This window comes from Panthera leo, chromosome B4 (genome assembly GCF_018350215.1).
Source record: "Panthera leo isolate Ple1 chromosome B4, P.leo_Ple1_pat1.1, whole genome shotgun sequence".
NCBI classification, from domain to species: Eukaryota; Metazoa; Chordata; class Mammalia; order Carnivora; family Felidae; genus Panthera; species Panthera leo.
The window spans coordinates 123,575,536-123,589,639 of NC_056685.1; the positions used below are offsets into that span (position 1 = coordinate 123,575,536).

A 14,104-nucleotide genomic window follows, 5' to 3' on the forward strand; every position below is an offset into this window, starting at 1 on the left:
TACAATCTAGTTTTCTCTTGATTCTGAAACCCCTTAAAGTGGAACTCATATATATAAACATTAACCCTCTAAGAATTATCAAATAGATAACAGCTCCAAAGCGCACTGAACTAATTTTTTTCTGGAATGGGGAATTTCAGAGAGTGAATTGCCAAGGAAATAGCTACTTAGTTTGGCTCTCCCAAAGACCTGCACAAATGGACAATATATCATTTATCATTATATTTTAGTTTCTCTAATATTACCTCTGGCATCTCTCTTTTTCATACAGAATTTTTCCAATTGTTGACAAAAATGAAAATCCTGGTGAATAATTTGTTAGTATTATACCTAATGAAATTTCTGGCTGTAGCTTAATTTCATATATTAGAAATAACGATATCTAAGGGCCTAGTAATTACCTGTTTTTCCCAAAAGAAAAACAGCATAAAATTTAGAGTCAGTAAACTTGGGTTTGAATCATTAGTTCCAGCACTCAACAGTGTGACCTTGGAGAAGTCACTTGTTTAACCTGAGACTCAGTTTCCTCACTTATAAAATAAAAATGATAAAGCTCCCTTAAAAATGGGAATGATACATTAGGACTACCTGTCTCACAGTGGTGCAGTGAGAGGGAAAATATGGAAAAATTGTTTGAAAGTTATGAATGTTATGATCTTTCTACCCAGAGTATACAATCCAATTATTTAACATTTGTTCAGCATCTGCTGAATATTAATGTTTAAAATGCTCCATAATACATGCTGATCACTTCTTTTCTGGCAAGTTTGCTTGCCTGTATCCAAAGGGTATTGTTCCTGGTTAGACTGAGAAGAATTCCTCTGAGATTTCTATTCTAAGTTTATATGGACGGTTGTTTCTTTGCTTATAGTGGTTGTCAGTTTTTTTCTACCTTTACATTCTTCATGTGCAGAATATGCTTAAATTTCTTTTTATAATCAGTGGTTTTTAACTGGAAACGTCACTTTTCCTCCAGATAAGAATCACTGATTTATAGGCTTAGTTGCTTTTGTATTTGGAGGGTTTATTCCATGTGTGACAGAGGGAAAAAATTAAATGTGAACTAGAACCTTAAAACATAATTAATTCTTTGAAAAGTTTTCTTGTTTAATGACAAAATAATTAATTGCACTTTTTCTTTGACTTTTGTATATGTTACATTTTAGATAGGAAATGCGGACGTACCTGACTACAGTTTACTTAAGAAACAAGATCTTGTTCCAGGCACAGGATACAGATTCAGGGTAGCAGCCATCAATGGATGTGGAATAGGCCCTTTCAGCAAAATCAGTGAATTTAAAACTTGTATTCCCGGTTTTCCTGGAGCTCCTTCTGCAGTCAGAATTTCAAAGGTGAGATGTCCGGTCAAGTCTTGGTGATTTATTTATTGAAAGTTTATACATGAAGTAAAACCATCAGTTTAGAGATTCTTGTTAGTAACCGATGAAATGAGAGGTATCTAAAAGGGGTATCTAAAAACCGATGTAACATTGTGTGTCAACACTATTTCAATTTTTGAAAAATTAAGTAATAAGTGGGGTGGATTAAAAGTTTAAAAAATATTGCTTGCTAATAACTCATAATTTTAAGGACCAAATTTCAAGCAGAATTACAGCATCCAAATTATAGAAAGTCAGAGAAATCTGGTATGCTTCTTAATATTAACTTTGTTCTTGTTGTATGGAACCAAAAAGTTTGTGTTGGAGAATTTTAATAGAACACATGAAATTGAATTATATTTTATCCTAAGGTCCTGCCCCTCTTTAGAGAAGAAAAGATCTGCTTTCAGGTAAGAAAAATCCCTTTCTTGGGATGGTATAGGCAGACATTTAAGCCTAGTTATGATATTGAAAAGTGGGCAATGAATTAAACATTGTAAGTCCAACTAAGGTAAGTTTAAAAAAATCGGTAATAAAAGTTCTAATATCTAATGCAATTACTTTAGCAAAAAACAATATTTTGTGTTCTAAAGATAGACTCAACATTATAAGTGATATTAGAGAAAATTTCAGAACCTTTACCTGTTTTTGTTTTTGTTTTTTCTCCTCTCTTCAAGAATGTTGAGGGTATCCACCTTTCCTGGGAACCTCCAACTTCACCTTCTGGAAATATTTTGGAATATTCAGCCTACCTGGCTATCCGCACAGCACAAATACAAGATAATCCAAGTCAACTTGTGTTTATGAGGATTTATTGTGGTCTTAAGACATCATGTATAGTAACTGCTGGGCAACTTGCAAATGCACATATCGATTATACGTCCAGGCCTGCCATTGTGTTCAGGATATCAGCAAAGAATGAAAAGGGATATGGACCAGCTACGCAAGTTCGATGGCTTCAAGGTAACAATAAAAAAGCACCTTTAAATTGAGTTGTTTTTTTTGTTTTTTTTGTTTTTTTTTACTGAAGCTATTGTGATGATTATTTATTAGTAACTGGTTATGAAGATTTGTCATTTAAAAGAGTATTCTCTGACTGTATTTCTAGCACTTATGAGTTTGAGTTTGTAAGTTGTTCTTAAAATGTATTTGCTCAATTTTAGATCCAAATAAAAATAGAAAAGAAGCAAAGACTCTCTGAAAATTAGTGTATGGATTCGTCCTTACAGTTATATAACTGCTCTTTTATAAAGGAAAATAGTAAAATTAAGATAAAAGCTAGAAGGCTTTATTACCCCAATATCTTTTCTAAAGGCCATGTAACTCAGTCATCCTAGAGGTATTGAGATGATTCTAGTAACTGGCTGTTGTACACTGTGCTGTCTTACTTAGTAGATGTTCTCTCCATTGTAAAGGCCCTGTTTTTGAGTACTCCCTATAACTTTATTATTCTATATGAGCAGTGATTCTCTAACAACTGTCTTCTACTGGATAATATCTGTGATACTAATATTAGGAGCCGCTATTTGATTCATTTTTTTTCTTTACCTACAGTTAGCACAGAGCTTAAGAAATTAAAAAAGAAAGAGGCGAGTTTAGAAACTCTGGTTTTGAATTTTCTTTATTTTCCAAGAATCATGGCAAAATACAAAAAGAGTAATGGGTTTTCTTGATTCATACCAGGCTGATACATTGGAATATATTTTTGGCCAAAGCACTTAATGTACCTGGTCTTTGATTTCCTCATTAATACAAGAGGGAGTTAAAAGAATTTACATATAAGGTTTCTTTCAGCACTAAAATGCTGTCTTTTCATCAGAAGCAAAGTATATCTGTGAACATTTTAGCAAGTGTTTTAATGGCTCTAACTTTGCTTTTGCTGAAACTAAAACATGCGGAATTTAAAATTCAAAATTGAAGTACATGTCCTCTTTATTGCAGAAGGAAAGAAGCACCTTAACAGGACACAAGTTTTGAAATAGTGTTTTAAACATTTGTAAGATTTTTGTAAATGCTCTAAATGTTTTATTTTTGCATTGTTTTTACCTCAAAATTGTATAAACTTTTTTACAACTGAAAAATAAGCATTAGACAGCTTACTCAGGTCCCATTGCAACCTTAAAGATGCAGATAGGCATTATGGATACTCTGCCACAGGTAGCTTGTTTTGAACCTTTTAGGAATTTCCCGGTTCTGCTGCCGATACAAATCTGGAGTGAATATACAGAGCAATATAACCGCAGAAAAGATGGTTCAAACTAAGAGCCGTAATAACTGCAGGGGCCCAGGCCTATCTATTTCTACCATGCGACCTTATGCCAGGTCAGGTGGACTGAGTAGCTGTGTCCTCGAGCTTCACGTATAATACTCCCGGCCACGATGGATTTAATTATCCAGGATTGATATATATGTATGTTCCAGTTACTAATTTAAAGTGTATAGAATATTTTAATATATAATTTTTGTAAAGAACTGGGATTTTTATACTACAGTATTTGTAATTAATGTGTCTCACTAATTAAGTTTCTCTTGAAGAAAATATGCAAGCTGTTAGACACATAATGAGTGATTTCCAAACTCTAAAGGTAAAATAAATGCACTACTCTGGTGTTATTAGAATACCTTTTTTGTGGCTGTATGAATCCTAAATCTTTAAATGTGTATTTTTACAAACAATGTTTACAAGGAGCTTCTCTGGTTTGTTGTCTCAGCACCTCCCTTGGTGAGAGCTTCATTCTGCATTTGTTAAATTCATATGCTTTGCTTTTAGCATATGCTTGCTTTTTGCACTAGTAGAATTTTAACTTACCTCATTATTATGTTTGTAATCATTTGTATAGCTTCCATAATATGTCTGGTATAGGCTAAACAAATACTTAACCAAAGTTAAAATAAATGGTAAGCAGTTTTGCACATATTAAATGCTAGGGTTTTTTGTGTATATATGTGTGTTTAGTTATAAAAAGAGTAAGAATGAAAAGTTATAGTAAGTATATGTTTCAAGTCCAATTATTTTAATGATTTATCTGCTTTATTAGAAAAAGGTCTGGCTTTTAACTCCTTATTCTCTGCATTAATTAACAATTTGCATCTTGAAGCACTTCCCTTAATGACAAGGACGAAGTTGACTTTAAGCAAAGAATAGAATATTTGTTTGAGTGTGCACATTTGTAACTATTTAGTATTTGGTTTAGTTTACTTTGCTTATATGCCTCTGTTGTGCTATGAACCTGTGGTTCTAAATACATCTTATTTTCTAGAGAGAAAGGCAGTCTTGCTATATACCAAGGGATTTGTGAAAATAACAAATGTTTTTACTTTGACAATTAGCCCAGATTCTGTTATCGTTTTGTTTTGTTTTGTTTTTTGGCATTTGTGCATTAAGCACTGGTCATATTTATTGGTGACTGAAAGATGCCATTGAGAGATCTCTGTGGCTTGACATTCATAGTTAATAACAGATCTTTAAGCTGCGTGTTCATGAATAGAATGTAGTAGGGTAAATAACAAGAGAAGTGCATTTAGCTTCCTATGATTTGCACATTTTCTAAGCGAAGATCCCTTTGAGTAGCAGTGGGCTAGATCATGCAGGTATCTTTCATATGAGGATTTACACTGAGTTAAATGACTCTTTACTCCTCCTTGCTGAATAAGCAATTCAGAAGTACAAGCCTTTGTGCCATAGTCCTCTACCTGGGCTCTACAACTTTGGTTCACATATGTAGTAAAAAGATTTTGATGTTGCATGCTCTTAGAATTATATTTTCTAAGATATTGTATTGGCTTTGTTTTAGCTTAGTAAACTGTCTTGGCAGTTTAACTAGAAATAGGGTATTATAAACTCACTGTTATCTGCATTAAAAAAACAACAACAATCTGATTGCATGTATGAGGCCCCCTTGCTCTATAACCCAATTACATAAATATAATCATCTCTAAGCAGGTGAAACTGTTGACCTGTTATTTCAAAGACTTGTAGTCTAGCCAAGATTTGTTCTGGTTAGAGGTCTGGTCTATTATAACTGAAGGTATTTTTATTTTAAAAAATTGCAGCACTTGTAGCATCAAAATCACTTGTAACATTGCCTATGAAGAGATAATTAGGTTGAAAGTTATTGCAGTAATCTGCCCATGAATGAAATAGGTTGCAAAATAGACTTGGTCTTTGACTGCTTAAGGTATAAACTGACAGTTACATTTCCCAAGACTGATTTTAGGCAGTTTTATGTATTATGTACCAATGATGTGTAAAATAAAGCACCTTTTCTATTATAACCAATTACAGGTGTTATTTGTTTTGAACTATATGAGAGAAAAATTAGTGATGGATGGCAGAGTAAATCTGTAAAATGTTGATTTTATATCGTTCACTTAAAATAATATAGGCAGTCTCATAAAGAATAGATTGTATCCGAAAACTTGTTTTTAAGTTAGTGAATTGTGTTTGGGAGTCATTTTCTCATAGAAATGTAAAGCCTGTCTCTCTAACCCTTACTGTGGCTGAGCTAGTAAGTAAAAAGGCACCTGGCTCCAGGAGACAAATCTAAACTGTTGTCATCTCTTTTGTCCTCTAGTCGCTTTTAATTTTTTGTCTTTATGCTTTTCACCCATTTAATTCACAGCAGCCAGACTTCTGTCCTGCTACTCCATCAAAACAGCTCTAGCAAAGGTCAGGGATAACTTCTCATTTCCCAAATCTAGTGATTTCTCTTGTCATTCGTAACTTAACCATTCCCTGGACACTTGGACATTTTCTTGGTTTCTATGCTACCGCTAGCTCTTCCTTCCCGTAACTCCTCCTGTCTGTAGGCCCCTTTTCTACTCGCCCCTGCCTTCATTTGTTTTTTTCAAGATTCACGTCCTTTTTCAAGATTTCAAGATGAAGCATTTCCTGACATGCTCCATTTCCAGGTAGATTTGACCCCTTTGTCTTATGCCCCCACTGTCCTTTGTCAAATCTTCTGTCATAGCTGCCTAAAAAACATTGTGTCCTTACTTGTTAGCATTGTTCTCTCCCTCTGCCAGATGGTAGGTCTTTGAGGCAGAGAGTGGGTCTTTCTATTTCTCACATATCAGCCATTTAACTGGTACTTAAATATGTGTTAACATGATTAAGGAAAATTGTCACCTTCACATTTCTCCATATTCTCACTCCCCTCTCTCAAATTGGGGTCAGAGTGGGAGGAAGGCTTTGATAGGGAAACAGATTTTAGCTCTTACTTCGGTTCCTAAGAGTTCTGGGATAAATAAAGAATATGTCACATATATACTGGGCTAAACGGGATTTAACATAGGTATGTATAGGTCTCAAGCAGAAGTCTTTGACCTAAAAAGATCTGAGCATTTAGTGAGATTGGTAGGTATTGCTGGGTTATGATTTTTAATATTGGATGAAATGGAAAATGAGCTAAAAATATTTCCAAACTATTTCCTTATAGGAAAGCCATGGACTCTTGTCTAACATTAGAAAAAACAACCTACCTATTTGATATTAAGCACTGGGACTGCTGGAAGACATGGAACACCAGCATTAATACATATCAAGTCAGGCCACTATTGTCACCTCCAAGCTTATAGGACAAAGGTTTCTTACACCACTAGAAAACAACATGACATTGGCACAACTTCCTTCCAGGTTTCCCAGTTAGAGTTGGGATTCCATACTATTCCTGTAACTCAAGAAGACTCTTTTTTCTTTTCTTTCTTTTTTTTTTTTTTAATCATGCCTGAAAAAACATGAAATACAACATTCTGGGGAGAAAAATTTCTATAAACTGAATGAAGAAAGAAAAGGCTTTAAGATCCAAGGATATCAGCCTCCTTGTTCAGAATAGATTTCTGTATCTTATTAGTATCTATTTGCTTCTTTCCTATCCTCTGAGGAGCTAAAATCAAGAAATGTCCACTTGTGAGATTGTTCATTTCAGCAAGGTCATCTGAAACAGAGTGTGAGGTTCTTTTGTGTATTTAGTACCTTGGATAAATTGAATTGAACAAGGGCCTGATACTTAAAGGCCATCATATTTGCAATCTGACTACTAGTAATGCCAGTGTCTCAAATTCAAAAGTCTTGAGAATACAGGTTATAAAGCCTTTGGCCTTAGATAGAGAGAAGGTTAGGAAGTCACAGGTATGAGGCAGTAGAGACAACAGAAGGATTCTCTATTTCCTGTTTTGATTTTGCTGGTTCAACAAAAAGTCTTTGCAGAGTATTTAGAGATGTCAGGGTGTTTACTCCTGAAGATAAAAAAAAAAAATGTTGAAAGTATGAGTTTGTGTTATATCAGTTATGAAAGCTATTACAGAGAAGGAAATGGCCCCCTTCCTACCCACCTCCCCCTTCCTGGTCTCCTTACCACCCAGGGACAAAAAGCTAAAGGCGGAGAACTGAGGAAGGCACAGGAGAACCTGTGCCTGAGCATTTGCAGGTTAAAAAGAAAAGGTAGGACTTGTATTTGTTTTTGAACATGGAATAACTCTATCCACTAGTTAATCATGGTCCAACAAATATCCAGCTGTGACCAAGAGGATCACTCATTCCTTGTATCTGGGGAGACAGAGTGGAAGTTCCTTAAGAACTTGAGAAAGGTTCCCTCCTAATTTCTCTGTTTCTTACTGGAGAGGGAGGAAAAAGCTGCCAGTATATTAATGACCGCCCATCATAATAAAGGTGTGGGTGTGATACTTAGGGCAGCATAGCGTGTAAGAGAGTGGGCAGAGTTCTGAAGGTCCGACTTTCTGATATAAAAGTCATCCTGCCCTGGGGGGTGCAAGATGGCGGAGTAGCTGGACCCTTAGCTCACCCCACCCCTCCTCTACAGTCATCCTGCCACCACTTGCAGTTTAGCGCCCCCTGGTGGTGTTGTCCCTTCCACTTTAAATAAAGGTGAGATTTTAGGTCTTGTAGCTGCCTGGGATTTTTAAAATAGCTACAGCGATATCTGGAACTTTCCAGTGTGTTGGCCCTGTGTTAGACCCAGTGGGGGCGAGATTGGGCCTGGAGAATACACTTTGGACTTCCCCATTTTCTGGGAATGGGTTGCAGTCCTTTTGCTGCCAGGCCTGATCTACCTCTTGAAGCAACTCACCCAAGATAATAACTTTAGCTTGCCGTTTGGGGAAAGGGGATGGATGGAATGTTTCAAGATGTTTGTTTTTTTTTTTCTTTTTTTCAAGTTTTGAAATTGTGTAACAAATTTATGGCTATTTTCCTGAATCAGGAAAAATTGCACCTTAACTATCCCTTATTTAATCTGTGCAGTGTCACTGCCAGCAATGACCTTGGCAAAGTCACGATTACAAAATTGTTATGACATTTGTGTGATCAGCCTGACACTGTTATTGACCAATGTGGAGAAACAATAACCACCATGCACTTTATGTATTTGGGGGGTTACTTAATACATAAATACATTATTAGGAGAATGTGCCAAAGGGAATTTGTACTATTGAAAGTCAGCAGAATTCAGTAAAGAGGCAGCGTCTCCATCCATTTATTTTGGAATTTGCATCACCTGTCTCTATTTTCTGCTTTATACAAGAGATTACACCCAGTGTACAAAGTAACCGGTTAACCAGTGTCATGTCGGTGACTCTGATTCATCCTGGCAGAGCAGGACTGTAATACTCCCATCTCGTTGGATCTGAACCTTTGGGAAACTGGTTAACTTCCGTGAGGAGTAGCGCATCTCATCCCTCTTTTTCTATTATCAGGTGCTTCTTCCCTACCAGTTAAAACAATTAGCTGATTTGCAGTGCACAGCAGTAGCTGAAATACGAGATGTTCCCTCTCTTTATTGATGAAATTATGTATTAAATAACCTTATAGCTTTTTTCTTTTAAAATATTTCTTGTGAAATAAAATGATCACACATGTATTCAACCTTCAGCATAAGAACTAGAACATTCTCAGATACTCAGAATGCCCCTATTTTTCCTCCCCCCCCCCCCCCACACTGCATAAGGTAAACATTATTCTGGATTTTTTTGTTAATAATTCCCATGTTTTTATTTATGGTTCTACCATCTATGTATGTATCCCTAATAGTATGCTGTTTAGATTTACCTGGTTTTTAACTTTCATGTAAATGGTTCCCTCCTGCATTATATCCTTCTGTGACTTTTTTCAGGCATTGGTTTTGAAATTCCCATCCGTGTTTATGCATATAACCACATTTCATTTGTTCTCACCGCTGTATCGTATTCCATTTTGTGGCTCTCCCACACTTTACTTATCTGTTCTTCTGTTCATGGAGATTTGGATTGTTTTCCATTTTGAGCTATCAAACAGTGCTGCCCGGAACATTCTGCCAATTACAATGGAAGCTCCATGTGGGCAGGGATTTTGTCTGTTTTGTCTGATCTTGTCTGTTGAGACACTCACGATGTCTAGGACAATGGAGGGCACATGGCGATGCTCAATAAATATTTGAGGAATGAATGAATTCTTGTACCTTTCCCCTGGCGCACATGTACAAGATTTGCTCCAGGGAGGTTGTGTTCAAAGTATGGTCCAGGGACCCTTTCAGGGGCTCTGTGAGGACAAAATTATTTTCATAAAATTACTAAAACATTATTTGTCCTTTTCACTGTCATTTTTCATGAGTTTATGTATTTTTCCAGAAATGATGACATCATCACTCTGACAGCTAATCAAGTGTATACTTGTGTATTTTTGTGTTTTGAAAATGCCTCTTTTAATTTTCAATTTGGTAAATATTGATAAATATAACCCACACAAACAACTGATTTTTGAGGTCCTCAGTATTTTTTAAGGATGCAAAGAGGTTCTGAGACCAAAAATTTGAGAACCACAGCTCTAAGAAGCAGGTTTTGCTTGGTCATGCTGAACTGTTTCTGAAAGCATTTGTACCAGTTTACGTTCCCCCCTGGCAATGGTTGAGTGCCATTGTTCCATATCTTAGCAAACACTTGGTCTTGACTATCTTTCCTATTTGCCAATTGGGTGGTGATTATATGGTGTCTTACTGTGGGTTTAATTTGCATTTCCCTGATTACTAATGAAATTGAGGGTTTTTTTTTTTTTTAAATATATGAATGTGTTTCCTCTTATGTGAAGTACTTATTCATGTCTTTTCCCCATTTTTGTATTAGGTGTGTCTTTTTTTCATTGATTCATAGGATTTCTTTATAAATTCTGGGTACCAGTCCTTCGTCAGTTAAACATGTTGTATATATATCTTCTCCCAGTTTGTGTATTATCTTTTGTAATTGTATTGAATCTGTTGATCAGCCTGGAGAAAATTGATGTCTTTTCAGCAATAAGTCTTCCTAGCCAAAAACACTGTGTTCCATTTATTTGGTCTTCTTTTAATATCTCTCAATAAACTTTAATGATTTTTCTCCATAAAGGCCTTCATGTATTATATTAGATTTCTTCCTATGAATTTTTATATATTTTTAATGCTATGGTAAATTTTTAAATTTTTTCTATTCTAACTGGTTGTTTCTAATATAGATCATGTGCTATGTGTTGATTTTGGATCCAGCAGCCATGCTAAATTTTTATTCTAATAATGTATTTAGATGCTCTTGACTTTTTTAATACAATCATTATCGGCAAGTAGTGAGAATTTTCTTCCTTTATGATGCTTCTGCCTTTAAAAAATCATCTTCTTTAGTTTCTGCACTGGCTATGACCTGTAGTACAATGTTGAAAAGAACTGATAGTGAACTGATAGTGAACATCCTTGTTTTAAACATCCCAGTTTAAAGGGAATGCTTTCAACATTTCAGTAATTTTTTTCCCCTGTAAATGGCCTTTATCAATTAAGAAGATTCTCTTCTATTTCTGCTTTGCTAATAGTTTTATTATGAATGGGTGTTGAATTTTATTGAATGCTTTTTTCTCATCTATTTACATGATTGAATGTTTTTTGATGTTAATGTATTAAGTAATGGTGGCTGACTTTATTATTGAACCAACCTTTAATTCCAGGATAAAGCAACTTGGTCATGGTGTGTGTGTTTTATAATACATTGCTGGACTCAGTTTGCCAATATTTTGTTTAGGATTTTTGCTTCTGTATTCATGAGTAAAACTAGCTTATAGTACTTCTTTTATGCTCCATCATTGACTAGTTTTGAGGTATACTAGCCTCATGAAATGAGTTTTTCAATTGTCTGGAAGAGTTCAAGATTGGAACGAGTCTTTAAAACCATTTGGTCTGGGCGCCTGGGTGGCTCAGTCAGTTAAGTGTCTGACTTAGGCTCGGGTCATGATCTCATGGTTCATGAGTTCAAGCCCCACATCATGCTCTCCACTGTCAGCATGGAGCCTGTTTTGGATCCTCTGTCCCCCTTTCTCTCTGTCCTTCTCCCACTTATGTGTGTGCTCTCTCTCAAAAAATAAATAAACTTTAAAAAAAAACATTTGGTCATTAAGAGAAGATTTTTAACTATTGATTCCATTTCTTTACAGATCATAGGAATATTAGCATTTTATATTATTGAGTCAATTTCATTAAGTTCAATAAATTTTTTCTAACACTTCTCCATTTCATTAAGTTTTTTGATATGAAGTAATCCATATTTATGTTTTTAGTTTCCTCGGCATCTGTAGTTATGACCCATTTTCATTCCTGTGAGTTTATTTTGTGCCTTCTCATTTGATTAATCCAGAGGTTTGAATATTTAATCCATTGTTATTTTAAAAGTAGATTTCTAAATGCTAAAAGTGCATTATGGTTGTCTTAATCTTTATTTCTAATATTTTAATGGCAAATATGAGCTACAATATTTTAATTTTCTGAAATTTGAGACTAGCTTTATGATTTATGTGATCAATTTTCATATATGCTCCATGTATACTTGAAAAGAGTGTGCATTCCCCACTTGTTGAGTATGGTGTCTATTAAATCAAACTTGTCAGTCATGCTGTACAAATCTTCTCTTTACTGATTTACTTGATACTTGATTTATTTATAGAAGAGTCTCAAGATCTCATTATAACTAGATTTCTCAATTTCTCATGAAGTTCTGTTTGCTTTTTCTTTTGGCTTTATTATTAAATGCATATTAATTTAGAATTTTTGGATCTTCCTTGGTGATTTAAACCTGTTATAATTATGTAGTGACTGTTATCTCTATTAATGTTCATTGCCTTCTGTCATCGTTGTTGTTGTTGCTGTAGCAATATTTTGGTTAGTTTTTATCTGAATATCATCGATCTTTCTTTGACCTTATATTTTGAGTTTGCAAGAGACACAATACAAAGATAAGGCCAAAGAAAATTTGCCATATATCCATACTGATTACAGATATAAGTTGGGTTTATTTCTAGGTTCTCATCATAAATATATCTTTTAATTGTCCACTCCCCACTTTTTGCTTTGTCTTTCATCTTTCATTTTCTTATTCTTTTCTCCCCTCCTGTTTTTTTGGGGTTTTTTTAGTTTTCAATTATTATTTTTTTCTTATGAACTCTGTTTGGCTTATAAATTTTATTTGTTCTGTGTATTCTTTTGCTCCTTACTCATATTTTCTATGCTTCTATTCCTTTACATATCAATTTCCATGTGTTGGTACCAATATTAAGAGTCTTCGTGGGTGATTTTGTTGTATAAGCTGTGTTTTTGTTTTCTTGTTTTTTTCACTTATGGTACCATTTTCCTTTCAACTTACTTTTGTTAGAAAATAGGGGTTATTTGAAGTATGGACTAAAATTGAGACCTTTAAGGGAGTATGTTTGCTCCGCCAGATACCCAGAGACTACGAACCTGAGAGCATTTTAAATATTCATTTATTTTGAGAGGGAGAGACAGAGCTGGGGATGGGCAGAGAGAGAGGGAGAGAAAATCCCAAGCAGGCTCTATGTTGTGGGTGCAGAGCCCGATGCAGGGCTTGATCTCACAAACTGAGATTGTGACCTGAGCCAAAATCAGAAGTGGGATGTTTAACCAACTGAGCCACCCAGGCATCTCTGAGAGCACTTTATATTACCAGCTTGATGGTTCTGTGATTTCAGATCACAGACCTTGAGTGCTCGTCTGTAATTACGAATTTGAGGTTGTAGTCGTTATTTATCCCCTGCTACCCGCACCAAAATCGCAACAGGCAAGGTTCCTTGCTGCCCATTTCTCTGTGGCGGTCCTACCAGACTCCAGCCTAGGTGAGCCTTAGGCTTTATGTCCAGTCCCCCTCCACTCCCATCAGTTCATGGTCTCCAGAGTTCAACAGAACTCTTGGGGCAAAAGCAGGCTTTGGTGCTGGCTTACCTCACAGCTTTCCTGTTTTCACTTCATTTTTGTGGAGTTTTGCCTACTTTCGTGTCAATGCAGTGATATATTTTAAATATATTATCTAATATTACTTTGTCTTATTCAGCATTTGCATTCGTTTTGTTTTTAGTGAGAGAGAGAGAGAGAGAGAGAGAGAGCACGCGCATGAGTTGGGGAGAAGAGCAGAGGGAGAGAGGGAGAGAAAGCAGGCTCCATGCTCAACGCAGAGCCCAATATGGGGCTCGATCCTACAACCCTGGGTTCATGACCTAAGCTGAAATCAAGAATCGGATGCTTAACCGAATGAGCTACTCAGGCGCCCCCGGCATTTGGTTTTTTTGAACCAGGAGTCATTGAGGGTATCTAGACTGCCTTACTCTCAAGAAATGAAGTCTAAACTAGAATTTGTTTCCCTCTGCCCTTGATGTGAGTATTCCTGCTCACACAGCAGTTTGTGCTCCATAAAAAACTATAGGTTGCTTAGTT

The 14,104-nt window shown here is 35.6% G+C and overlaps 1 protein-coding gene across 4 annotated transcripts in view; it reads left to right on the forward strand.

The window, feature by feature from the left end:
* The window catches only part of HCFC2 (host cell factor C2), a 48,913-nt gene that overhangs the window by 31,332 nt on the left and 3,477 nt on the right, over nucleotides 1–14,104 (forward strand). For 2 of the 4 annotated variants that reach the window (XR_006205066.1, XM_042947563.1), the window contains exons 14-16: nucleotides 1,167–1,352; nucleotides 1,751–1,789; nucleotides 2,057–2,342. Coding sequence is in view for 3 of the 4 variants with exons in the window: in XM_042947563.1 (XP_042803497.1) it covers nucleotides 1,167–1,352; nucleotides 1,751–1,789; nucleotides 2,057–2,342 (511 nt within the window). In the remaining variant the exon portion in view is untranslated. Of the gene's footprint in view, nucleotides 1–1,166; nucleotides 1,353–1,750; nucleotides 1,790–2,056; nucleotides 6,437–14,104 lie in introns of those variants that run through there. The other 2 variants (XM_042947564.1, XM_042947565.1) reach the window with 2 other exon arrangements.